The 27,593-nt window shown below is 44.5% G+C and overlaps 1 protein-coding gene across 1 annotated transcript in view; it reads right to left on the minus strand.

Moving 5' to 3' along the window:
- Window positions 1-23,311, minus strand: part of BPIFC (BPI fold containing family C) — a 35,879-nt gene extending 12,568 nt beyond the window's left edge. Inside the window, exons 1-9 of the mRNA XM_084811734.1 lie at window positions 23,088-23,311; window positions 19,236-19,369; window positions 16,410-16,521; window positions 12,779-12,907; window positions 9,750-9,908; window positions 6,410-6,473; window positions 3,889-3,949; window positions 2,112-2,203; window positions 654-827 (exon numbers count right to left, since the gene is read on the minus strand). Coding sequence (XP_084667860.1) covers window positions 654-827; window positions 2,112-2,203; window positions 3,889-3,949; window positions 6,410-6,473; window positions 9,750-9,908; window positions 12,779-12,907; window positions 16,410-16,521; window positions 19,236-19,338 — 894 coding nt within the window. The 5' untranslated portion in view covers window positions 19,339-19,369; window positions 23,088-23,311. The remainder of the gene's footprint in view (window positions 1-653; window positions 828-2,111; window positions 2,204-3,888; window positions 3,950-6,409; window positions 6,474-9,749; window positions 9,909-12,778; window positions 12,908-16,409; window positions 16,522-19,235; window positions 19,370-23,087) is intronic.
- Window positions 23,312-27,593: the final 4,282 nt, after the last annotated feature.

Here is a 27,593-nt window from a genome sequence, read left to right on the forward strand (position 1 = left end):
CCAATGTTGGCAGTCTGCCAGCAGGAAACACATGCTAGTGGAATCATAGAATCATAGAATAGTTGGGTTGGAAGGGGCCTATAAGACCATCGAGTCCAACCCACTGCTCAATGCAGGAATCCAAGTCAAAGCTTCCCTGACAGATGGCTGTCCAGCCTCATCTTGAATGCCTCATCTTGAATGTTATACATATTGGGTGGTATTCAGCGCTGCTGTGGGGCTAGCAGAAACGAACACTAGCACAACAGGGAACTTACGCTTACTAGTGCAACCCCAAATTTGTGCTTCTGGAATAGGACGAGTCAGCTGTGCTCCCTTCTGAGAGCTGCACTGACTTGTCCCATGCCAGAAACACTAATTTGGGCTAGTTTCTGGTTGCCCTACTAAATACTAGCTCCCCGTTGCATTAGTGTTCGTTTCTGCTACCCCATAGCAGCATTGAATAACACCCAATATGTATAACCCAGCTTTACATAACCATTTTTTGCTAGGAAGGATATTTAAAAAAACAGGTTAAAACAATAATTATAAATATCAATGAACCAAAAACAATATTTTTACAATAAAAAGGAGGCTATGCTTGCAAACTGATGTGTAAAATCCTCTTCTTTGAAAGACAGCATGTAATGCCAGCCTGTATAACTTGCTCTCACCTTCTCTGCAGTAGAGGCATTGAAGGCCCCAGAAGTGAAATAAGCCAGTGAAGCAGACTGAAAGAAATATTCTGAGATTCCTATATAAAGCATAGAGTCGGTTGTCTCTGGGAGAGTGAAAGGGGCTGGCTTGAAGGGAGGCTCTACATCCATTTTCGCTGGGTAGACTGTCCCCTGAAAACAATGAGATGAATGACAAAATATCATAGCTCTCCAAGTAAGGACTCTAAATACAAGGGACAAAAACTGTCAAGGATTCCTTTCATCAGCGGGCACATGCCTTGAAATTAGTGAAACCATGGCTGAATATTTTTTGTTGCTCTCTGTTGGTATATAATTAGGCAAAGGTAATGCAAGCATTATAATTTTACTTATTATTTATTTATTACATTTCTATATTGTCCAGTAGCCAAAGCTCTCTGGCCAGTTCATAAAAATGAAATTGAATGATTGATCGAATATGTAGAGGCGCTTGAAATAATACAAGGATCAGTGGGGATCCAGAACAAAACGTTGCTTGAATTAAGAAAAGAGATGCTGCCCCTTTAAGCCCCAGCCACTCACTATGAGTATTAGGGGTTCATCACACGAGGCTGAAGTGCCGCATCCTTATTGGGGCTTTCTGCTTCTGGATTCTTTGTGGGATTAAGATTGGCTCCTTTACATGGGCGGACACATGCTTTGAATCGAAGACTTCCTTTATCGGGAAGTTCTATATGTTTCTATTTGTTTCATTTTACAGCTACTAGATGGCACTGTGATTACAGCGCAATGCCGTCATTTCACACGGCTGATAGATTGGAATAACATCCCTTATCACATTATCTCCGATCTTTTAAAAAGAGGGATAAAGGCCATAAACTGTGGGAAGGGCCCTGGAGGTTGACGATGTCATGTAAAGGACCCTCAAACGTCCGTGAGCAACCAATTTTGATTGCTCAATATAAGCCCTATGTGAAGAAGCTCTCAGCAATTCCTGCTCCTTTCTGTTGTGGTTAGCCCCCTCTGCCTTGGAGGAGACCAGAAGGAAAAGGTCCTGTGTTCAACAATTTGTGAACTGCCATGCTGGGCTGCACATGTGTTCATTCCTTTACCTTCTCAGCCGCTGTGCAAGTACACGCATGCACTGTCTTGATGTGTGTGGGGTTTCTTTGGAGGGTTGTGTCTCTAGGGGGGGTGTGTATTTGTAAGATATTTTGTACTTCTGCATAGTTTGAGGTTCCCCCGAGTATGCAAATGCTTCCCTCTTGTTTGTGGGTGGGACTGTTTTGGCTACAAAGCTGTCAGCGCTCACTGTCTAAGCTTGTGGTTAGAGGGAGCAATAATAGCAAAGATATTACTGGCCAATACACTGAACTCATTCTTTGCCATGGTTTGCTGATTGAGACAAAAGCCATCATGCTCATTCATTCAAATGAAGATCACAGTGTCTTAATGCATTAAAGATGATTGTGTCACCTTTAAATCCAGGTTAATGGATGTATTGAAGATAGCTGGCACGTTTACCAGGGAGTAGTCTATTACTGCAAAAGCATCGATCTGGGTTCGGACTGTTGGGGTAGGGGACAAAAAATGAGTTATGATTAAAGATCCCCCTACAACCGGATAGAAAGGATTCAAAATAAATCTCATAATGCTTGGTTGTTGTTGTTTTTAGCAATGGTATCACTAGGGTAAGTTCATCTTCGAATTACACAGGAAGTTTTCAAGCTGTATAGAAGTATCCTTCCAACCAGAAGCCACATATAACACAGTCTTAAGCATGGCTACTCAGAATCCCACAGAGCTTAGTCCCACAGAGCTCAGTAAAGTTTCCTCCCACGTATACATACAATTATAAGCAAAATACATCTAAATAGTTGAATGTGGAACTGTATTTTAAAGCAACACTTTATGGATTTTGAACCTTTTAGGCTGCAATCCTATATCTACTTACCTGGGAGAAAGCTCTCTTGAACTTAGTGGAACTTCTGAGTAGTCATGTATAAGACTGCACTGTTAACCACATTTTAGCCTTTGTGTGCAATAACTCCAGAAGTCCTAATAAATTTAAAGGTAAAAGTGTGATATCCATTTCATTATCTAATAGATATGGGGTGGGCAGAAGGTAGATTGGTAGCTACTGGTAGACTATTTTCAGTAGACTGGCCAGGGTTTCTGCCCACCAATTGCTCAACCATAGCAATACCAAACAACGTTTCTCCCCTCCTAAACTGGGTTGCTAGAATTCCTGATCTGAAGTAATCCAGATGTAGATTTGTACTTGCACATGCCAGGTCATCCCAGTGCATGGCTCATGGAGTGTGCAATACATTGGTGCTCAGGGCTGAGCAGCCACTTTGCATCTGGCTCTGACTAGTAGACCTGGGGGTTCTAGTAAAAACAAAGTAGGAAGCTGCCTTATATCGAGTCAGACCCTTGGTCCGTCCAGACCAGTATTGTCAACACTGATTGGCAGCAGCTCTCCAGGGTTTCAGGCAAGAATTTTTCCACCCCTACCAGGAGACACCAGGGATTGAACTTGAAACCTTCTGCATATAAAGCAGCCATGGCCCCTCCCCAAGCAGACCTGAAATTTATCCATCCCATATCTAGAGCAGTCTAACTCCAGGGGTTAGCCCTACTCCTGTTCAAGCTGAATGCTAAGGGCATGCAATATCTCATAAGAGAATATTTCTGATCTTTGTGCAACTGCACATTTCTTGTGATGAAAGGCTTTCCTGTGGGGTCGCCCATTTGTTGCACAACCCTCAAATCTCTGCTTTGATTAATATTGCATTTTCCCAGCACTCAAACAATGTAATATTGTTCCTGGGAAAATGCAACATTTTCCTCCTACTTAGCCCATTCATTGCTATTACGATTGCTGCATGGTGAAATATGGCCACAAGTGTCACCGGCACTTATTGGTTTACTGTGACATCACTGGTGTTGGATGACACAACCCCTCCCCATGCCTGAACCATTTTATGAACTCCCCAGTTATCTTTAAAGTCGTCTTTGTACGTTCTGTGTTCTCTCTTTCATGTGCTAACACACAGATCCAGCAAACCCTTTTTTAAACCCACAATAGTAAGACTCTTCCCCTCCCAATCCATCATGTGCGGACAAGATATTGGACTATTGGCTGGACGGGATTATCACAAAAAGGCTGAAATGCCATTTCAGGATACTCCTTAGCTTATTTTGTCAAAGAGGTCCATGTAAATAACAAGAAAAAAGCATTGCAACTTACTTTGATGCTGTCTCAATTCCGCATTAATCTGTTGGATCTCAGAATCAATGCTTGGGCACAACTGCATAAATACATGCAAAAAATATTGTTCTGCTCAATGCTTACTTTACAGATTGGTGAAAAGACAGATCTGCTTGAGAATCCATCATTCGGTGTATTTACATTTGTAGCTTGGTCCATCCTCAATACTCAGAATAACAATGATTTAAAAATATACCTATCTATAATGAAACAAATCTACTAAAATCAGATAAATACATAACACATGCTTTAAAACCCCACTCTGAACACTTTGGCTCCTGCCAGTACTGGCTCCAGGTTTTGGAGGCCCCTTGGGCAAAACAGCCTCTATGAACCCCCTTCCGCAGTGAGTCTTATCTTTTCACCACCATTGCCACCAGCTGTTCTTGCTCCCCATCTTCTTTCGCATCATTGGTACCACTTGCTTGCTTGGCAGGTAGAGAATCAGTGAGCAAGTAGGCAGTGGCATATACTGCTCCTCCTCCTTACCATCACTGTTGTCTGGGCCACAGTGAGTGGCAGGTGAACAACCAAGTAGCAATGATGAAGAGGAGGAGCAAGCCCAGGGATCACTTGTTAACATGGCCTGCACATTGAGGGTGGGCCTTTAGCAGGTGCCCAATCATGCCTACCCAAGGCGCCACCCCAGGCTCCTATCATCAAGGCCTGCTGAAAGAGACAGAGTCTGAAAGATGTCCAAGCATGGGCTTTAAAGGGAAAGAAGTTCCATAATTCTGGAGCAGCTACCAAGAGCACCTCTCAAAAGGCTGGTCAAGACATCAAAAAAGTTCTCCTTTTAATGAGTCACAACAGTTCAAGGGGATGCATTTACATGGTGAATGTAATGTGTGAAAGGGGCAGTTTACAAATACAGCCACACAGCAAGTGATCTTCATGATTATGGCTGAAAAACAAACATCCTTCAGCATGTTTAGAATACATTGAACGAAGACATTTTAGAGTGCCTGAACTGGCCCTAGGTGTGCCTGATGTTGTAAGTTATATGTGTGACAATTGAAGAAAATAAAGAGCATATACCATCACATATAGACTTGGCTTACATTCCACTAATCCATGGTTTATTTAACCCATGGTTAATCTGTGGTTTGTTGCCCTACCCAGGCTTTGTCTGGCAGACTATCGAAGAAACTGTGGTTTGTTTTCTCAACTCCTGGGTTTGTTTTCCTCTTCCTTTGCCTGCTTCCTCTCTATATCCCAAATGCCTTTGTGGTGCTGTAGTACTGGCATGTAGAGCAGCTGGTTTTTTTTTTACCACTCTTGCCTGTACCTCTGTAGCCTGGCGGAACCACCCATGAACAACTCACGGTTCTTGGTTCACATGTAACAACAACCAATGGTTTAAACACCCCATGGTTCACAATCCAACAACAAACCATGGGTTCTCTTTCTGAGTTGTTCATGGTTAACAAACCATAGTTCAATAGTTCAACTGGATTTGCACATTGCAACAACCCAGAATTCAACAATCCATGGGTTAAATAAACTATGTATGAGCATTATGTGTGGACCAGGTCACTAAGTTCAGTCACCTGAACTGATGTGATCTTTTTGCAATAGAGATGGAGACCAAAGACTCAAGTTGGTTGTACCGAAGAGTGGCCCTGAGGAAGCGTTTATATTTAAAATGTATTGGGCTCAGTAGACATATTTCTGAGCCCCTGGAAGCTCCATTCTTTTCCTGTGTTTGGTGTCTTCCCTTTTTCTTCTTTTTTTGATATGAGCAAAATAAGCTCTTGGCTCAAACTTTTTGGTGCAGAAAAATGTGTGCAGAAAAATATATATTGCATACTGAACAGCCCTCTGGGAGCTTTCAGACATGACATTAAGGGTGCAATCCTATGGTCCCTAGAGTAGGAGATCTGCCCCCTTCCTCCACCCCTTCACAGCTGGCACGGAGAGAACTACACCAGCTGCCCACAGAGGTCAGAAAATTGACCTCGGGGAGGGGGAAAAGGGGGCGTTCTGGTGGGTTAGGAGAGGAGGAGATCAGATAAGCCAGGAGTTATCTTGAGCCTCTTCCAGCATCCTTCCCACCCGCTCCAAACTGCCATCGCTAAAAAGCCCGTGTAGCGAAAAATGCAGAGCAGGAGAACAGGGTGGTGAAGATCGCCTCCGCTGCTCCTCATCCACTCCGCATTGGATGACTGGAAACCTCCGAGTTCGGGGACTTCCGACCATCAGATCACTTTTTATGGCCCTGTATTATAAATCTATATTGCCTAGATTTGAAAATGGTTCTGTTCTGCATTAACAATATTCATGCATGTCCACATATAACACACTAGACACATTCAGTGGCAAACTACAAGTTACAAAACATCTTCGCATGTATTGAAGCCGTGGTAGCAATCTTAACTTTATTTATTTTAAAATAAAGTCAGGGGACATTTTGAGTGGAAGAGCAAGTGTGTGTGTGTGTGTGTGTGTGTGTGTGAGGGGAGGGGAGAGAGATACTATGGAGTAATTCTTTAATACTTACATTGGAGCTCAAGGTGTTACGGAAAGGCCGCTTCAGAAAATTAGCAAACAATCTATATGACCAACTGGAAAAAAAGGAAAAGAAATAAATGTCATAGTCTCTCAGATATTAATCACTCCAAGTATTAACAGAGTGGAATAAATCCTAACATCTTAGGTGTTAGCTTAGCACTGTCCCTAACATGTTATCTTTGTGTGTATGGAGGCTTTATATAGGAAACTATACAGAGCAAAGTTACATGTTAAGTTATTCAGGGTGGGTGCAATCCTATGCATGTTTAGACTAAAGGTCTAAACATGCGTAGGACTGTGCCCTCCGGCTTTTTAAAAGCATACTTAAACCAGCCACTTTTATTTTGAAGGAAAAGGAGCTGTGGGCTCCTGCGCGGGGGGCAGGGGCGATCCTGAGTGTCATTTCTACACAAGGCTGTTAATCGGCTGTATCTACTTTTGGTTTCATCATAGAACTGAGATCCAAGCACTATACAAAGAACACTGCTGTTGCACTCATGTCCTGTTTGTGGGTTTCCAGTTGGCCACTGTGTGAACAGAATACTGGACTATATGGGTCTGATCCAGCATGACTTTTCTTCTGTTCTTCTGTTTCCTTTCCTGCTACATAACCTGTAGGTGGCACTGTGGTAGAATGGAATAGTACAAATACACAGATAGGAAAATACATTTTCTTTCACTTTCTGAAATAATACATTTTCCCCACTCTAAAAAAAAACTTTCCAGAAGTCCTTTTTTAAAAACAAGCAAAACTGGAGGGTGACAATGTCATCTTAAGAACCTGTACACAATCGTGAATAGGGAGTAACAGGTGCACAATAAATCCCTTGTGTAGAAAAGCTCCCGGCAGCACATTTGGGGCAAATAGCATCTGTGGAGGAGTAATTTAGTGGGGTGGGAAACTGGTGCAGCCCCCACCCCCACCCACAATCTGAATTGGGAGCACATTCCAGACTGGGGCTCTGAAGCTGCTTAGTAATAATTGTATCCTCCTCCTTATTACACACAAATGCCTGCCCAGATAGGAAGGTCCTATTCTACATATGCAATTTGTTGAATCTACTGCGCTGAACCACTAGGAGAAGTTTAATCAATGGGAAGCAGCTGCAGAGAATGTGAAAGTATCAGTTGGGGCAAGTGGGAATTTGATAGTGTTCCCCGGTTTAAGCATATATGGCGTCTGATATAGCTCCTTTGGGGCAAAATATCTGCTTTTGTCTAGTTTAACGTTGCTTTGCTGTTGCTCATTTTAGCCCTATCTGAGGATGGCAGGGATTGAAACTGGGACCTTTTGCATGCAATGCATGTGCTCTATCACTGAGCTACAGCCCTTCTTTAATGGCCCTTCCTCTCTAGGGAAGTTTGCATGGCACACTCCTCTGGCTATCTTTTCTGCACCAGGCAAAGAAGCTTTAAAAAAAAATATTCTGGGTAGTCTTGGCCCAAGGCACGTTGCCTCCTCAAGGGAGGTGGCAGTACTACCCCTGGTGCTGGCGCTGCCCTGCCTTGCTACCTCCCTCCCTCCCCCCCGCTTGGCCAGCCAGCCAACCAGCCCACAGCTTGCGCCCAGGTGGCAGCGGAAGTGGTGGCTTCCCCCCTGCCTGCTTGCCGGCCACTCCCACCTTCTGCCCCAGCCGTGGGGCTCCTGGGAGACTCGTCTGGAATATTGTGAGAGGCCCTGGATGCTCCCGCGAGAGTTCGGGACCTCTCGTGATATTTCAGATGAGTCTCCCAGGAGGCCTGCGGCTGGGGCAGAAGGTGGGAGTGGCCGGCGAGCAGGCAGGGGGGTGAGCTGCTGCTACCGCCCCGCCTGGCACAAGATATTGGCCAGCCGGCTGAGCAGAGAGGGAGGGAGGTGGTGAGGCAGCAGCAGCTGTGGAAATGGTTGGCTGGCCAGCCGCCCAGCCAGCTAAACAGGTGGCGGGCCCTTTGCAGTACCATTCGCTGCTCTCCCCATTCTGCGCCACCTGAGGCGCCCGCATCAGGCTGCGTTATTGTCGGGCCGGCCCTGCTTCCCGGCCTTTTAGGTTCCTTCGTTTCAGACTGGTTGAAATGTTTTAGTCCATTTAAGCCAGTGTGAATGATCAGCTCTTCCTTGTTCATGCATTTATTGATTGGTTTTATCTACTGCTGCTGCCTTTTTATTTTTTATAATTCATTAGGGTTGCAAGCCTATGCATGTTTAAACAGAAATAAGTACTAGAACTCCCAGCATGCCCTAGCTGGCATGCTGGGGCATGCTGGGAATTGTAAGGGTTTCTTCAGCCTAAACATGCATAGGATTGCACCCTAGCTTGTTTTTATGTTTTGCTAGCTGCCCTGGGAGCTCTGTGTGCTGTGATATACCTTTAAATAAACAAATCAAAATAGATAAAATTAGAAAGCATGCACCATAACGTATGCCACTTTTGCCATGTTCATGAATGTGTTCCTTTCATCTCAGTGCAACAAGCAAAAATATGCTACATACTTTGCTCATGTTTTGATGACATTCATGCAGGTAATTGGAGTAGTTTTAGGGCAGGGGTGGAGAACCTCAGCCCTGGGGGCCAGATCCAGCCTGTCTGAGGTCCCAATCTGTTCTTCCAGAGTTCCCCAGGTGACCGCCCTTTTCCCAATGACCAATGGTTTGGTAGTTTCCTGGCTTTTGTGCAGTTCCGCCCCCTCCTAAAAGGTTGAAATGCCTCTCCTGAGGCTTAGCTACTGGCAGTAAGAGCTTTAAGCTAAAATACGCTGGTATTTTATTTATTTATTTTACAATATTATATACCACTCCATATCTAGAACAAATTCTGGAGCGGCGACCACAAGAGATAAAACAGTAAAAGGATAAAAAGATTAGAACACCAGATTAAAATTATGCTATTTAAAAAAAAACAAAATACCAATAGAAACCATGACTGGTCAATTAAGGAATGCCTCCTAGAACAGTGCTGTTTTCAGGAGGCACTGGAAACAATGCAGTGTTGGTGCCAGCCTGATCTCCAGGGGCAGGGAGTTCCAAATAAAAGGGGCCACCACACTGAAGGCTCTTCTCCTGGTGGACTCCAATCAGGCCATTTTGGCCGTGCCCACTACTCAACTGCAGCCTCCAAGAGGTTCTCTGAAATGAAATTTGGGCCTCAGGCTGAAAGAGGTTTAGTACCCCTGGTAGTGTTGCAAAACCACCCAAGTGGCTTCAGATGCCTATTTTTCAGACATTGATACTTGAGATAGGGGGTCCTCATAATATGGAACTGTAAAACAGATACGTATATCTGGAAAAAAAATGGGCCTTATGTCATTGACTAATTTCTTTTACAGATCAGAAAAATCGTCTTACACCTTACCCAGCTGTTTCATCCAGCTCTATTTCAACATCATGAACTTTTCCCTGGCAGCTTTCAAGCAACAGCATCGGGTGACCTGCCTCGTCCCGTGACACTGATGTAACAGTGGTAATAGATATTCCTGAAACGAAGACAGTCAGTCTTCCAGAACTTCTCCTGCTAACAATAAAACACAATGAACTCATCTGAACTGTTTGCTTTCAAGAAAATGCCACTACTTCTGAAGTTTAATGCTCAAAGGAATCCTTGATCTTGTTATCAAGGATAAGGTACTGCATGACTCCTGCTAATTAATATTTTCAGGAAACACCTCTGTATTTCATGTATCAGTCACGTTTGTATCCTATCCTGTGAAGCAAGGATAGAGAACCTCAGTCCTGGGGGTCAAACTTGGCCCTCCTGGGGTCCCAATTTGGCCCTCTGGGGTTCCCCAGATGGCCAGACCTTTACTGCAGCCACCGATAGTTTGGTGATTTTCCAGCTTTTGTGCCTTTTCCCCCCCATTCTGAAAGGTGGAAATGTGTCTGCTAAGGCTTAGTTACTGGCTGGAACAGCTTTAAGCTACAATATACTGGGCTTTTGTTTTGATCTTTTGCCTTTGATTTTGCCTGCCACTGGAATTTGGCCCCTGAGATAGGGATGTACAAACCCCCAACTGTCTGGGCCCTGAGCAGCAACTGTCTGCTGCTCAGGGCCCAGCAGAATCCTCCAGAGCCCAACCACATCCGCCAGAGTTGGCAGAGCAGCTCTCTGGCTTCCTATAAGATGTGATACGCTAATGGTGGCTGCCATTAGCCTATTGTGGGAAAAATACAGCCATAAATGGTGTATTGGATGCCATTTGTGGCTGTAAAGCCCTGACTTTGACCTAAATTGCAGCTGTTTATGGCTGTATTTAGCTCAAAATAAGTGCTTTATGGCCACAAATGGCATACAATATGCCACTTATGCCTGTATTTTTCCCGCGATAAGCTAATGGCAGCTGCCATTACTGTATTGTGTCTTATAGGGAGCTGAAGAACCGCCCCGCGTGAACTCCTCTGGACCCGGAGGTTAGTGCAGCTGCTCCACTGTGGACTCCGGAGGTCGGATTCTTTGGAATCTGTCCTCATTTTAGTCCGCGGCAGAATTCTCCAGCAACCTTACCCTGAGAGCTTCTCTGAAATTGAATTTGGCTGTCAGGCTGAAAGAGGTCTCCCACCTCTGCTGTGAAGGAAAGCAAAGCTCCAATACACTGTCCTATGTCTGCCCAAAGACTCTTTCTTCCATAAAAGCAAAGCGAGCAGAACAAGACCCTGAACATTGCCTGGATACACAATGGGCATCATGGCAAGGAGGGGTGGGAAGCTGCCTTGTGTAGTCAGTCAGACCAGGGGTCCATCTAGCCCAGTATTGTTGACACTAACTGGCAGCGACTCTTCAAGTTTTCAGGCAGGATTCCTTGCTAGCCCTACTTAGAGATGTAGAGATGAACTGGGCCTTTCTGCATGCAAAGAAGGTGCTCTACCACTGAGCTATGGCCCCAGCCACTAGGAGAGAAGCATCTGTTCAGGTTTACGCCTTTTAAAAATACTTCCATCAGCTAAGCAAAGGACTAAGTGGCGCTATCCTTGCATAACTGCTGGACCTGGCACGCCCCAGGATTGTATCTGATTAGATGCTCGCTTTCCCCCATCAGTCGCTGCCTGTCCTGGAAGCCAACATAAAAGTTGGGTAGCATGAGCATTTTTGCCTGTTTTCTTTTATTATTCTCCCACTCGCTTGTCCTGAACCATTTGATGCATTGTTGAAACAGAAGGCTGGAATTGATGGAATAGCTTTATTAACTCACAGGGTTGGTGTCACCATACTGCAGATCTGGCCCTACCATGAGGCAGAGTGAGGCAGCTGCCTCAGGCGGCAGATCCTAGGGGATCAGGAGTGGCGGCAAGGTGAAGTAAGGTTCAACTGCCAGTCTGGTTGGCTTCTGTATATGGGGGCGCAATCATGTCCTTGGTCTGAGGCAGCAAAACGTCTTGGGTTGGCCCTGGCTTACTGCTTGTGTCTAATTAATTTAATTAGGTCTGGTTAATTAAAGGGCCTATGCCTGCTCTTCCCCAAGAACACTGACAAGATTGGGTTCCCACATGCTCAGGCTTAGGGTCACAGGGAGAGCAATCTTATGCCCCCAGACAGTGCCATGTGTGTGTGTGTGTCATAGGATAGTTCAGTTTCCTGGCTCTGAGGCTGGAGACAGGGCTCTGACCTTGGAGCCAGGAAACCGTGCTCCCCACCCCCTCCCAGCCAGTGTGGAGAGAACTGTGCTGGCTACCTCTCTGCACTTGGAAAACGGAGTGCAGAGACAGGGAAAAGGGGCCTTCCCAGGGGCGGGGAGGGGAGGAGACCGGGGCGGCAGCCGTACGAGATATCCTATGGCCGCCCCGTATCCTATACTCCTTCCATCCCCTCTGAGGTGCTAATGCTAGATGGGCTTTTTAGAAGAAATGCAGGGCAGCTGGAGCGCATCGGCAACAATCGCCTCTGCTCTCCTCCAGCCCTGCATTGGATACGCGGCATCCTCTGCAGCTGCCGACTATCCGGATAGGATGGCGCCCTAAAATAGGCGGTTGCAGCTGTTGATTTCTTATGGAAGAAAGCTTGTCCTATCTCACGAGGAAGGTGGGGGGCAGCTCTTGTCACTTCATCACATACTTCAAGCAGCTCAAGATAGTATACATAGGACTATTTACATGTGGTTTTTAAGTGCATGTTAATTGTTTTCATGTAATTAATGTCACGTTTCCTGATCTACTGCCCTTGGACCTGGCCAGGGCCAGTTTTGGGATCCTTCATCAGCATGGCTTGAGGAGTTCTCCCCAGTTTCAAATAGCAGCTTTAGGGGTGATTTTGTCAGGAATCTCCCTGTTGTCCCATTGCTGCTTGAGATCCCTGGTGGCTGCTATATACATTTTTAGAAACATGCACATTTATTTGAGTCCACGTAGTTAACATCACGTGTAGCTTAGCTTGGCCTTCACTATTGTACTTACGAGATCCAGGTCCTTACTCTCCAGTCTGCATTGACTACTGCTGAAGCATCATTGACCAATAGTTCAATCCCAGTCCCAGGTATGAGAGACACTGATGTATCTGGGAATTCAACATTATTGACTCTTATCCTGCAAAACAGCAAGGCACGTTAGCTTGCATTGCATGAAAACCTAGGAACATAACTTATTTATTATTATTTATATACCCATTTTAAAAAATCCCAAATCAGTTTATAGCAAATTATAAAACAATAGATCATTATAAAAGCACAACAGCATTTAGATAAGCAAATGGTTGGGAAAAGCCAGGGTAAACAAGTACATTTTTAATAATTGTCAAAAGTACATGATGTTGGTGCCTGATGCATTGCAGACAGGAGGTCATTCCAGAGGGAGGGTGCCACCACAGAGAAGGCGTGTTGCTGTGTTGCTGCCAAATGACCCTTGGAGGATGTGGCATGAACAGCATGATCTTCCCTGAAGATCGTAGTGGTCTAACAAGTCTATATAGGTATTGATAGGGTTGGGTTGCAGGGCTGGTGTAAAAGGTATGCATGGTCAGGCAGCTGCTGAGGTCCTCCATCCTAGTAGGGGCCTGCTGACAAGAGCCCCCTGGACTTGTTCCTTTTCATCACTCCAACCTGTTTGTTCTCTTGCCTGTTGCTTCTCAGTGAGAAGGAGAGCAGTAGATGCCATTGCCTACTTACTCCCTGGCTCTCTGTCTCTGGAGCAAGCAAGCAAGTGGTGAAGAAGAGGATGAGGAGCAATAGCAGCTGGTGACAATGGCAGCGAGGAAGCAAACTCACTGAGGGAGGAGGCCCATTGAGGGTGTCTTGCCCCAGGGCCCTCAAAAACCTGAAGCCAGCATTGTTGGGTTGAGCTGAAGGTAGATCATGCTCCACCAATTTCTGTGCCCGCTGGTTTTATTTTATACTATTATAGACTGCCTTTCTTCTATCCTGGAACTCAGAGGTCGAGGGCCATACACGTGTCTCCTGGGTGGATAACCAAGACCTGCTTAGCTTCAGCTAGGGATTCAGCTGGGGTTCTTGAAAATAATGCTGCATTAGAGGAAACATGACCTGATCCAGTAAGGTTCCTCTTATGTTCTTAAGCAACGGTGAATAAGCTGCCTTGGGTTCCTTGCAGGTGGAAAAAAAGGCAGAATATAAATGTAATAATAATATATTTGTTAATGTTGGGTTTTGCTGTGACATCTAAACCAAGCCAGTTCACACATGAGAGCCAGTGTGGTGTAGTGGCTAGAGTGTTGGACTGGGAACTGGGAGATCTGGGTTCTAGTCCTCACTTGTCCATGGAAGCTCACTGGGTGACTTTGGGCCAGTCACAGACTCTCAGCCCAACCTACCTCACAGGGTTGTTGTTGTGAGGATAAAAAGGAGAGGAGGAGGATTATGTACTCCGCCTTGGGTTCCTTGAGGAAAAAAGGCAGGATATAAATGCAATAAATAAATAAATATTTGCACAACACAGATCAATTATGCTGTAGTAGTTCATGCAGGTAATTAGTGTCATTTTAGGGCTGCCTTCCCCATCCTGGTGCCCCCAAGATGTTTTGGACTTCAATTCCCATCAACCCCAGCCAGCATGGCCAATGGACAGAAATGCAGCGAGTTGGAGGGCACCAGGTTGGGGAAGATTGGTTAAAGGGAAGGACGTTTTAATCCCGTTTATCTATACAGAAGAGAAAGAAATCAAATAGATTCAGGCAGCAATCCTAAACACAATTCCGTTGAATTCAGTGGGATTGATATCTGAATAAATAGGATTGCACTGTTAAAATCTGACCCTAAGGAGGTTTACTTAGAATTAAGTTACACTGGGTTGCACCCAACTGTGCCTTTGCACAACTGGAAAACACTTAGGTTTGCGTGAAGTGGAGCATCCAATTTTCACCAGTTGGCATGGAGGGAGTCAAAGTTTTGCTGCCTTCTATACTCCTGTAGTTATTCGGTGCATTTTTCAGTGAGGGTAACTCACTCAACAACAGTGAGGGTCCCATAAATAATTCTATACATACATTTGTGTCTGCTTTCCAATTTTTTGCCAATACCTGACGTGCTGCTACCATCACATGCTTAATGCTTCTTTATATGGTAGGTTTTCATTTGCTCCATAACATATTGACAATAAAGCTAGTTTAGGGTCAGGTTGGATTTGGATGTTCACTATTAGCAATACAGGAATCCTAGAATGTAGGATCTAGCCCAGTATCGTCGACACTGACTGGCAGCAGCTCTACAGAGTTTCAGGCAGGAATTTTCCTTCCTTACCTGGAGAAGCCGGAGATTGAATCTGGGCCCTTCTGCATGCAAAGCAGGGGCTCTGCCACTGAGAGCCTTTCTATATGAGGCTTTTATTGTGTGCTTGTGATTGCTCACTCATGGTAGTTTGCAGGTCCTTTACACAACAGCGTAAAGGACTTGCAACATCCAGGGCCTCTCCCATGCTTTGCAACCATTATCAGGTTTGTTTTTTTCCTAATAAGGAAAGTCTGGTATTATTTAGAAATAGCAGAATGAGAGTCCCATGTAACTGATTCTGCTATACCACACCACTATCTAGTGGTTGTATAATGAAACTTATAGAAAGGCAGAGAAAGAACCCCACCCCCGGGGAAAAAGCATGCGTCAATGAGCCAGTCTTAATCCCACAAAGAATACAGAAGCCTTGGGAAAGGTGTGGGATAAAAGCCTCAAGTAGTAATGCCCTGAGCCTCAGTCCATCCCACGATGGGATTCAATTCATCGTACTGAGCTACATTCACAAAAGACCAAAATCAAATGATGTAAAATACCTACCTAAATTACACATTCAAATGATGAACTGCTCTCTCTGATGTCTGCCCGACTATAGTAATGGTAGTTTCTGGGTTTTTTTATTGTTAATATATCATTTTTTAAAACTGCATTAACTTTTAAACTTAATTTTAAAATATATAAGTTTTAAAATGGAAGATATGAAGGAGGCCAAACTGAAGGGCAATTCATATTTAATCTCCTAGGCATTCCTTCTGGGCAGGAAGAAATAAAAGAGGCAGAACCTGCAAGGAGGGAGGTACTAATTAACATTTAGAATGAGACTTACATATGAATGAACATTATAGAAAGATCTTGGTTATGGGCAAGGATATTACTGGACCATAACAGAGTTATATGTGTAGAATGTGTGGAACCCAGTGCTGGCTTCATGTTTTTGAGGGCCCTTGGGCAGGACACCCTCAACGGGCCCCCTCCCTCAGTGACTCTACCTTCTCACCCCATTGTCACCAGCTCCTGTTGTTCCTCCTCCTCCTTACTACCACCTGCTTGCTTGACAGACAGAGCCAGCATGCAAGAAAGCAATGGCACCTACTGTTCCTCCTTCTCATCATCACTTTTGTCCGGACCAGAATGAGACACAGGTGAACAAGCAGGTTGCAACGGTGAAGAGGAGGAGCAAGCTCAGGGGGTCCTTGTCCGTGGGCACTCAGCAGGTGCCCAACCATGCCTACACTTGACGCCAGCACCGGTGGAACCAAGCCATCATTTTTATTCTGCTCTCAGCAGATCGCTGAAAAGCAATGCCTCAGGAGTGCTAAAGGGCCCTTTGTGGAAGCAGCCTTACTTACTTTGAAATTGTGTAGTTGAGCCCGGTAAGTCCAGATGTATCTTCCCCACTCACATCCTGGAAAACTTCTTCCTTTAATCTTTGCTTCAGGAGCTCTACTCCAAACCGTGTGCCTACAGGAGCACAGAATCTATTTCACTTTTTTAAAAAAATTTGGCTGGAAAGATGTGTAGAATACAGAAAATACAGATTATACTTTGAAATCTTTTCCCTTTCCCCCTGCTCTTTCACTCCGCAGATCATGTCGGAATGGCTGCTAGGAGTGACGTCTTTCATCTACAGCTAATGCAGAAGCTTTTCTACCTCCTGGACAGGTCTAGCCTTGCTGATCTGTGCTGCTGTCATTTCCAGGCCTGACTACTGCAACATGCTCTATGAGGCAACCCTTGAAGACAGTAATTTTATTATTTTAAACTGTACTGTTGTACATCGCCCAGAGTGGCTGAGTGACCGGCCAGATGGGCGATTAAGAAATTTAATAAAAAAAATAAAATAAAATTGAAGACACCTCAAAAGCTTCAACTGATGCTCTGGCTTGGATTCCTGCACTGAGCAGGGGGTTGGATTTGATGGCCTTGTAGGCCCCTTCCAACCCGACTATTCTATGATTCTATTATTCTACCTAACAGGCACTGAGAGGCATGCATTTTTCTCTGGCAGTTACACTGGTTCCTAATTTACTTCTGGATCCAAGAAAGAGTGTTTTTTTTTAGCCCCTAAAATCTTTCATATCCTGGTTCTCTCATGCCATAAGGATCACATCTCCATACACTCACCACTTGAGGTCTAGTCAACAGGTTTTGTAGCCTGTTCCAGGTTAGGGCAAGGTACCAAGCTGCCTCAGTTATAGCTCAAAACCTACAGAATCTTCTCTCCTAAAGAACCTTTCTTTCTTTCTTTCTTTCTTTCTTTCTTTCTTTCTTTCTCTCTCTCTCTCTCTCTCTGCTAAGGTGGCCATGTGTCCAGAAGACAGTCCTTTCTTTCAAGGGCTGCCAGAGAACCTTCATATATTTGAAGGTGCCCTCTATTTCATGGGCTGTCCAGTTTAGAGATTATAAATCATACAAACTGTTGCCTATCAACAGTTAGCACTACAATAGCAGACTGAACACTCAGGAATGTCAGTCATTTGGTCACAGTTTACCACAGTATGGTGAGATTAGTGTCTTTCTATTTAAATTATAATAATTATTTCTAAATTTGCATCTTTACATCTAAATGAGCATATGCAAATGTTATATAAATCACTATCCTCTTTTCTGGCAATGCATTTCCTCTTTTTTGGCAATTCATAAGTGGCCACCCTATCTCTCCTAGGGATGCCCGGATTATGTAAAATCCATTCCGTCTGTGTTTCCTGGATTGTCAGGCACCTTTTGTTCTGTCATCCGCCCAATCAACAGAATCAGATTTTTGTTCATTTACAAATTTGCACAAATGGGAGTTGCGCAAAATGGGGATTTGCGCAAAATGGGGATTTGCGCAAAATGGGGATTTGCACAAGTTTACATGTGTGAAAATGCGCAAAATACCCCCAAATGCGCAAAATACCCCAAATGTGCAAAATACCCCAAATGTGCATTTTCACACTTCAGCCTATGGGGAAATGCACATTTTGGGCCCTTTAAAAAGAAACAATTGTGTATTTTTCTACGCCAAAATTTGCACAACTTCGGGAAAGTTTGAAAAAATGGTCTGCAAATCTGCGGAATCCATCCAACAGGGGAAAGGCCAGTCTGCTGCGGAATCCGCTGGTTGGATTAATCAAAATTTGAACTCATTTGGTTCTGTTGTGGGTTTCCCCAACATCTCTAATCTCTCCTCCACTGCCCTTTTCCTCTGTGCTCAGCAGGCTGTCAGGCTTGGGTCAGACCACTCTTGTCAGAGGGTTTTTAAAATTAGCCTGAGGGTAATTCAACCTTCATCACGAGGTTAAAAGAGCTACCTCTTTTCTGAGCTTTGGGAGAGGTTGTGTAAACCCTACATCTTTTGTCAAGCCTTTGGCTGAATTGTTTCTGCCCATCCCACCCTCCTGTGGTTTTTTTAACTGATAAGCAGGGCTGGTTCCAAGTTTGAGGTAGCCCTGAGCAAAGTATGCTCTGGTGTGGCACCTCTTCTGTCAGTAAGCCTTGATGGGCTTACCTGGCTGCAGTGGCAGTGCTCCTAGCAATGCTGTGGCTGACTCTGGCCACCTTTTAAATTTCTCACAATGCCCCAGAGTGATGCTAAGTCAGGAGCATTGTGGGAAATTAAAAGATCCAGCCACCTAGCACTGTTCAGAATGCTGGGCCAGAAAAAAAAAATCAAGTGAGTGAGACCCAGGGCAGGGTTCAGCAGGGGACCCTGGCAGCTGCTCAAGGCTGCCACATGCTGGCATTGGCCCTGCTTTTATTGGGGAGGGACCATAGCTCCGTGTTAGAGCACTTGCTTTGCATGTACAAGTTCCCAGGTTCAGTCCCTGGCATCTCCAGGTAGGGCTGAGAAAAATTCCTGCCTGAAACCCCAGAGAGCCACCGCCAGTCAGTGTCAACAGCGCTGGGCTAGATAAACCAATGATCTGACGCGATATAAGGCAGCTCATATGTTCATTTTATATTAGGATATATAAATTATTTATAGTTGTGGTTTGGATGCTGTTTTTAATGTTGTGAATGACTTTGATTTGTCAGGAAAAGTGATATAAAAGTATTTGAAACAAACAAGCAAACAGTTTCCTCCTTTTTGGAGTAACTCCTTCCTTCTTTGGTTTTCTTTTAATTTTTTATTTTAATAACCCATAAAGGGCCCAGTACAATTATAATTCTGAACCTGTATCTTTCAAACTCACCATAGTCCAAACCTTTCTTTGTGAACTTCACTTTGATGCCAGTATTCGCTTCAAGGCACAGGCAGAACTGGCTCAAGAGCAGCAAAGAGCCACAAAGCCTCATTATCCCTCTCTTTTTTCTTCTTCACAGTAACCTGTGAAAACACGTGTGATGAAATATAAATTAGACTGCAATCCTATGCATGTTTAGACAGAAAAAGGGCCTACAACTCCCAGCATTCCCAGCCAGCCTGGCTGGGGAAAGCTGGGAGTTGTAGGCCCCTTTTCTGTCTAAACATGCATAGGATTGTGCCCTTAGCTTCTTTTTTTTCTTTTTAAGGTCACTGCTGAATAATGCCGACAGCAATAACAACACCCTCTGCATAACTACTCATCATTTGGAGGCAGATGTTGCGAGCAAGCAAGCAAGCAAGCAAGCAGAGAACTATTACCAATACATCAGGAAAAACCTCTTGACTGTTATGGCAATAGGACAATGGAACCCATTACTTAGGGAGGTGGTGGGCTCTCCCACACTGGAGGCATTCAGGACAAGGCTGGACAGCCATCTGTCAGGGATGCTTTGACTCGGATTCCTGCATTGAGCAGGGGGGTGGACTCGATGGTCTTATAGGTCTCTTCCAACCCTACTATTCTATGATTCTATGATTCAATTGTGAGTCTCACTGTTTATTACATTCTACTTGGAACATCCTACTCATGACTACCATGTGAATTCCAAAAATTGATTTACAGGAGCATATAATTAACTTTTCTTAGGATTGATGTTTCCCCTGCCTCTAATTGTTTTTAGCCCAGACCCCATTCACACTCACACAGACGATCACAGGGAGAAAAGAAGCCACCATGGTGTCTTTTGCCCGCCCCTCACATGCCGCTTGCATGACTGCCATTTCCCTAATTACCCGCTATGCAACATAGGTTATCATGTCATCTAAACCCGGCGAGGTGCACGGTGGGGATGGCTTCTAAACCACCCCACAACCCATAGCTTATTGTAGGGGTTGTGAGGTGGTTTAGAAGCTGCACCTCACCAGGTTCGGACAACACAATAACCAGGTTTGGACAACACAATAACCTGCATCGCGGGTAGAGAAGTGGCAGTCCTGTGAGTGGCACACACAGGGTGGGGAAAAGAAGCCATGGTGGCTTCTTCCCCACCCCCTGGAATCATCCAAACTGGGCCACTCTCTCTCTCACACACAGGACTCTCTCTCTCTCTCTCTCTCTCTCACACACACACACACGCACACGCACACATAGGGCATCTTTTCAAAAGATGGCTACTGTCTAGAAGTCAAGGCAAAACCAGAGTTGGCAGTTAAATCAGCCCTTTTATCTTCAAAGTGTTCCCCAAATCTTACTTAACAATAGAACAATACATTATACACCTGTGCAAATCACTTGACAGTTTCATTACCTAGTGTTTTCAGAACTCTACAATGAATTATGTCTCCCAGGTTTGTACTTTTCCCAGACAATATTAATGTTCCATTCAATTGTTCATGTCAAACTGGCCCTTTAGAGCAAATATTCAATTGCCAGAAACCAACCACAGTTTGCTACACAATGGGACCCATTTTGCCTCAAACCGCTGCAAAGCTATGTCTTGGTTTGTACGTTCCAGATCTGCCACCCTTCTGTTCTGTTCCTCAAATAAGCAAGAACAAGTACTTTCCTTGAAGTCAATGGTTATTTTTCACCAATCAACTCATCCACCCACCCACCAGTTATGGAAATAATCATCAAATTATGGCCATCATTACCTCAATTTTGTCAAGCTGTATCTTCCTGAGCACAGGATCTTGAATCTTACCTCTGGCACAGATCACCTAATTTGTAACCAGCTGAGCTAGAAGCTTACAGAACTGAACATAATCTGGGAAGAAACCTTTAAATACTATGTTCGAGCTAAACATTAACTATTTCTTGCTATGCACACAATTGTTCTGATAGACAAATGACATACATTCCTTAAAAGGATAAAAGTTGACTCCTTTATTTCTGTCTTTGTAGGTTTCTCTCCTTTAGAAGCTATTGGCAGTGGTGGATATCTTAGCCAGACTCTTTCCTATCTGTTTCTGCAGAAATGAGCAGAAAAGGGCAACTAAAATGATCAAGGGGCTGGAGCATCTCCTCTATGAGGGGAAGGGGATTGTTTAGCTTGGAAAAAAGTCAAGTAAGGAGAGACATGATAGAGGTGTACAGAATTATGCATGGTGTGGGGAATGTGGATAGAGAGACATTTTTCTCCCTCTCATAATATAGAACCTGGGGCCATCCCATGAAGCTGATTGGTGGGAGATTCAGGACAAACCAAAGGAAATAATTCTTCACTCAGTGCATCGTTAAAGTATGGAATGCACTCCCACAAGATGTGGTGATGGCCACCAATTTGGGTGGCTTTAAAAGCAGGTTAAACAAATTCCTGGAGGAGGCGGCTATCAATGGCTACTATTCCTGATGGTTATATACTGCATCCAGTATCAGAAACTGTATACCTATGTACACCAGTTGCTGGGGAACATATGCTGGAGGGTGCTGTTGCACTCATGTCCTGTGTGTGGGTTTCCCATGGGCAGCTGGTTGGCCATTGTGTGAACAGAATGCTGGACTAGATGGACCCTTGGTCTGATCCAGAATGGCTCTTATGTTCTTATCCAACGCTTTAAGGCTCCTTGGAAGACTGTGTTAGGTAACACCGTAACTGCTTCCCTTTTTAATCACACTGTTCAATGGTACGGAATTAAGCTTCCAAAATGTCTTCATTCATCATTATATTCAGTTGTTATAGAAAACAAGCTAACCCCTTTTCTCTACCACAGTTGAGGTGATCTACCTTGAAATAAAAGGTTATATTCTTCTGCAGCAGACCAGACTTGAGTGAACAACATTTTTTGCTTTCTCTTGATCTTCCAAATATGCTGTCACTGCAAATTCTGATACCCATTTCTTTCTCTGTGTTTTAACTGCTTTGATTAAACAATGGAAATTCAAAAGGGAAACAATGGGTAGAATCCAATTAAAGTCCTATTTAGAGTAGACCCATTGAAATGAATGGGACTTCAGTTAATCATGACTAAACTCCCATTCACGTCAAAGGGTCTACCCGAAGTAGGACTTTAACTGGATTCTCTACCCAATGGTTTAATTCTGTTTTAAGCATTTAAAGGTTTCATATTATGTTTTATGATGTTTGTATTTCAGGGTTCTAATTGTTGTGAACTGCCCAGAGAGTTTTGGCTATTGAGTGGTACAGAAATATAATAAATAAATAAAATTATGCTATGATAGGCAACCCAGAAAGAAAAATAAAGAGCGCTTTATACAATAAAGAGATATGCCAAAGCTTTTGAAATTAGCAGGAGGGGATTGTCTCTTTCAGTTCACTCATATGGCCTACCCATTCTGGATTGGCTCTTAAAGAGACATAACACAACAGGCACAGTTTTGTTTGTCCACTAACCCTAGTAATATGAACCAATGTTTTGGGACCCCCAGCCTTAAGCGATCCTGGGGCAATTTGCTCCCTTTCTTTCCCCCCTCTACACCCATGACCAAATTTGGGGAAAGGCTGGTGTGCGCTTTTTGAAATGTTCAGATAACTTAACAGCCCATGCTGATGAAGCACACATCAGAAGAATCAATAGGGAAACCTGGTTTTGAGAAAGAACCAAAGCCAGCAATCTTACGCATCCAAACCTGGGACTTCCACCCTGAACAAACGTGCCTTCCATGGACATCTGCTCATAGGGACAGGGGGGTGACCCTCCCCCCAATTTCCAGTTATGACATCATTCTGAGAGTGGCAACAGCAGCTACTTGTGCAGTGTCTGCCCCATCTATCTCTACCTTCAGTTTCCAGCCACACAGGCAAGGCTCAGGACAGGGACGAAGGTCAGTAAATTGAACGCGGGAGCGGGAGATGCCCTTGAGGTGAACTGCGGGAGCACGTCCTTGTAAGGCAGAAGCAGGCAACAGCATGACCAGGCTCTTCCTGCGCCAAAGTAGCTCCGTTCTGAGAGCAGCAGCAGGACCTCATGCTGCGCCCGCCTGCCCCATCTATCTCTACTCTCCAGTTCCCACAGCACAGGCAAACGAGGTCCAGCCAGGGCAGGTCAGCACATGAAACCTGGGGTGGGGGTGGAGTGAGCTCAGTTGAGAGGGGCTGCGATGCAAATGGTAGAATGTGGGCCTGGAAGAGGCAGTCTTTCTGGCAGGCCCAGTAAGCCTTTGGTTTGGTAGCCTGTGGGAACGCCTGCCTCGCTAAGCATCCCTCACTGACTGTGACTATGGAAATCGCTGACTTCCCATCCTGTTCCACCTGGCTTGGGCCCCTGGCTGAGTTCATTTTAATTTAAAGTGAACCAATGAGTTGTTTTCCAGCCCACAGGTTAGGTGAGGTGGGGGGAGAACTCAGGAATGTCACCCATTTGGGAAGTTGCGGGGCAGGGGGCAGCTGTTGCTTGAAAGAACCATCTGTGCCAGTCCCAGAATCACAAGGGAAGATGCACTCCTCAGGTACACCGGCTTTTTTTGGCCACCCCCCCCACACCTATAAATGTGCATAGGATTGGGCTGTTAACGTTGGTGTATGAAAGCCCCTTAAAACCCCACGCTTTCACCCATGAAGGTTCAGAAAGTGCTGGAAAAAACATAAAGGAAAGGGAGAGATGGCTAACTGTCACATTATGAGGAGAGCCATTCCAAATTTCATCCATGCTCATTGACATCCACAGAGTGAGGCAATTCATCTCCTGGGATAAGCAATACTCTCCAGATTCCCAGCTGTGTTTTGTTGTTTTTTAAGCAAGTCTATAGCCCTTGTAGAACCCAAAATATGAGGCAAAATGTGGAGCCATTATTCTGACTATTCATTTTGTGAGAAACTAGGCAGCTCCCACCATTTAGTGATTTTAGCCAATGAACGTAGTCACAGCAATGGTTAACGCAGCCACTATCTGGGAGTGTTAACCCTTCTGGGTGTGTTAAGCCTTTTGGGGGTCTTCCCTGTTAGGAAGTAATTGCAGCCCCTTAAAAAACAATTTAGGAGTATCCAGTAGCTTGGTTTGGACAGTAGAGTGTCTACCCAAAAACAAAAGTTAGCAGCAAAGACAGGAGTCCATGATCTTTCTCTCTCAGGTCCTTGTTAATATTTTTTTCTGAGCTTATAAACTTTTAAAAATTACCTTGACAATGTGTGCAGATAAAGTTCATCATTATAATACCCACATTGCAGGAGGCAGGGTTGTGGCTGAGAAAGTGTGGGCTACACAACCTGCAAAGTGGTGGTGGTGTTCTTATTTTGCAGGGGGTGTGTGTGTCAGAGTAGTGTATGACAACTCTGCAGTGTAGTCCAGTGTTGTTTGTGTTTTAGGGAAAAGCAGATAGGGCTGTGAAATTGATTGTAGCAGTAGTGCAATTTATTAAGGGTTGGAACGGGTTGTTGTGATACATACATACATATATATATATATATATATATATATCTTTAAGAGAACCTGCCATATTAGTTCTTGCAGGAGGACCAAGTGGAACCTCTCCCCATCTCCCTCTTACTGTTGGCCTTGGGGCTGAGAAGTGTGCCATGCAGCTCCATAGTTTTCTCTTGTACTGCAGAAATAAAGAAACCTCTTGTGAAGGTATCTGACTCTGTTGTGCGTGGCCTGCAAAGCAGAGCCTAGCAGGGGGCTGCATGATGACCAGATCACCCCACCCCACCCCAATATTAACCATGCCCTTAAACCCTGTAATGGCTTTGGACCCAAAGGGAGTCATGGAAAGAACTGAAGGTTTCAGTGGTGGGTGGAAAGACATTGTCTGGACACCAGGTTTACCCACTGAGAAACAACAGAGGAATAGACATGTTATACAAATTTCTCAAAGGCTAGCTCTACCAATCTTGGTAGACCTGGTGACCAGGTTTTATTGTGGCTCAGTCACCAGATCTACCAGAAATGGTGGACCTGTTGTCTGATGCTATCAGGGCTTTTAAAAAATGTGCACCCATACACAAAATGTACAGTTCAAGGAAAAATATGCAGTTCCAAAAGAACATTGCTGTAGTTCAAAATTCAAGCCATGTAAAAGTTGTGTTGTTAGCTGATGTAAAAAGTGTCTGATAACAATGTGAAAAGTTAAGTGAGTAGTCCAGGGTACTCTACAACCCTAAAACCCAATCAAGCATATTCATTTCTCCTTCCACTGTTAAAGACACTCCCCACAGACTCGACTGCTACTCTCTACAGCTGCCCTCCCCAAACTGAAGCCCTTCAGATGTTTTAGGCTTCAGCTCCAGTCAGCCTCAGCCAGCATGGCCAATGGTCTGGGATGCTGGCGTTGCAGTCCAAAGCATCTGGAAGGCACCAGGTTAAGGAAGACTGCTCTAGAGAGTGTTCACCAGTGTTTCCAAGATGAAGGAAGTCATTCTAGGACGAGTCATGTGATCATGTGAATGTTATGATAAAGGTGGTGATGCCATAAAATATACGATATATTCTTAAGAGAGCTGTACTGTGTTTGTGCATTTGGGCTTTTTTCCTCTTGTTCTCAAGTGGTTTCTTTTATCCACCCCTCATTCCAAATAAGGTTTTGTTGGAGTTCTTGATGCTTCTTGGATATAACACTCTTCTGCATTAGTGCCGTTCAATTTCCAGGACCTTCGACTACTAAGTGTAGGCTTCCATATGTCACAGAATGCAATGCTCAGCCAGAAACAGCACACACAAAGAAAGTGTTGTAGGAGCGCGTGCTATGAGAGCAAACTAAAACTACAAACTGCTGTGCAGCTTTGCCCCCCCCCCCAAAAAAAAATTCCAGCGGATGCCCATGGTGCCTTCCAAAGCAATGTTTATCTGGCCTTTGGTGGGACTAACACATTTTAATCAAGGTAGAAGGTTTTGCTCTCAATTTTGCTGTCAAAGAAAAGGAGTATATGTAAAAGGAATATTTAAGTAGGAAGGGAAGGAGATAGACCTCTGTAAAGCACTTACTTTGGGTAATCAAAATAATAGTCAAAATAACCGTGACTTTGGACCTGCAACAAGACAGAGTAACATAAAACAGATGCAGATACCGTAGGGAATTGACTCTAGTGACTTACAGGGGACCCAGGAAGGCCTGTGCGCAAAAAGATATCTCGGGGTATATGGGATGAGTTAGCAGCAGGGGTGCGACCAAGCTGGATGGTGGGAAACAAAGGACAGAGAGACTAAAAGACTGAAGGATAGGAGAGATTAAGAATTTAACGCAGATATTACCATATCTAGGCACACACAGCAGATGCTGTTCTTCAGAGAGAGGGTTGCTTGCATTAGGGTGCCTTCTGCTTCGCCAGGCTTTGACTGACCTGAGCAAGTTGGAGCATAGGATTGGGAAGGTGGACTTTTAGTGATCTGCCCTGCCCTGCCCTGCCCTGCCTATACTGATGGTTCAAAATAAGTCACAACAGAAGGGAGAGGAACAAGGGAGACAGGTGAGGCACTAACTGAGATTAGCGTCTAGCAAGGCTGGAACAATTTCCACACATTGGGTCCTCCTCTGATGGTCATTCTGGCAGAAATTGAGCCCAGGCACAGTTTGAACGTGGAGATTGTAATCTGGCAAAACTTGAATGAGGTTTCTCTGAGGATGACTCATGTAGGGTCTGCTCGCCAAGAGGAAGGGTTTTCTTTAACAATAGAATGATAGTTAGGAATAACAGCACTTTGGCTGTCCAGCCAAGTTACTCAGAATGGAAGAGATATGCAGATAAGGGTGAATTCATCAACAGCTTTAATTCTATTGCCTGAATCAGGATAAAGGATTTTTATCACACTACGTGTGTTAATTGGCTTACCTAGTGCCAGAATGATTGTGTTATCAGCAACGACTGCACTGTGAATGACCACTGTTAATAATTTTCAAGGGGTAGCCATGTTAGTCGATTGAAGCAAAAACAACAAAGAGTCTTGTGGCACCTTAAATACTAGCAAATTTATTATGGCAAAAGCTTTCATAGACTATGGCCCGCTTCATCAGGTGCATGGAGCATTATAGAGAGTTTATGCTGATTCCACTAGTGCCCTGCAGGGAAGCCATACTGTCCTTTGCCACAGTTGCTGTTGAAATTTAGAGAAGACAGAAGAGTCCTCTGGGCCCACAACATAAACTTTTCAGTGCTGCCTGGCAATGGCAGCTGGCATGGGTGAGTGGTTCAGCCCACCCTCTAGGAAAATCCAGAGGGGACTTGAGCTTCGCAGCCCCCCTGAACTTTACACCCATGCAACTTGGTGCCCTCCAGATTCGTTGGAACATTGGCCATGTTGGCTGGGGATGATGGGAGGTATAATCCAACAGAACTGAGGGTACCAGCTTGGG

The sequence above is a fragment of the Heloderma suspectum genome, chromosome 7 (genome assembly GCF_057233095.1).
Source record: "Heloderma suspectum isolate Gila_16-S chromosome 7, 16-S_ref, whole genome shotgun sequence".
Taxonomy (NCBI): domain Eukaryota; kingdom Metazoa; phylum Chordata; class Lepidosauria; order Squamata; family Helodermatidae; genus Heloderma; species Heloderma suspectum.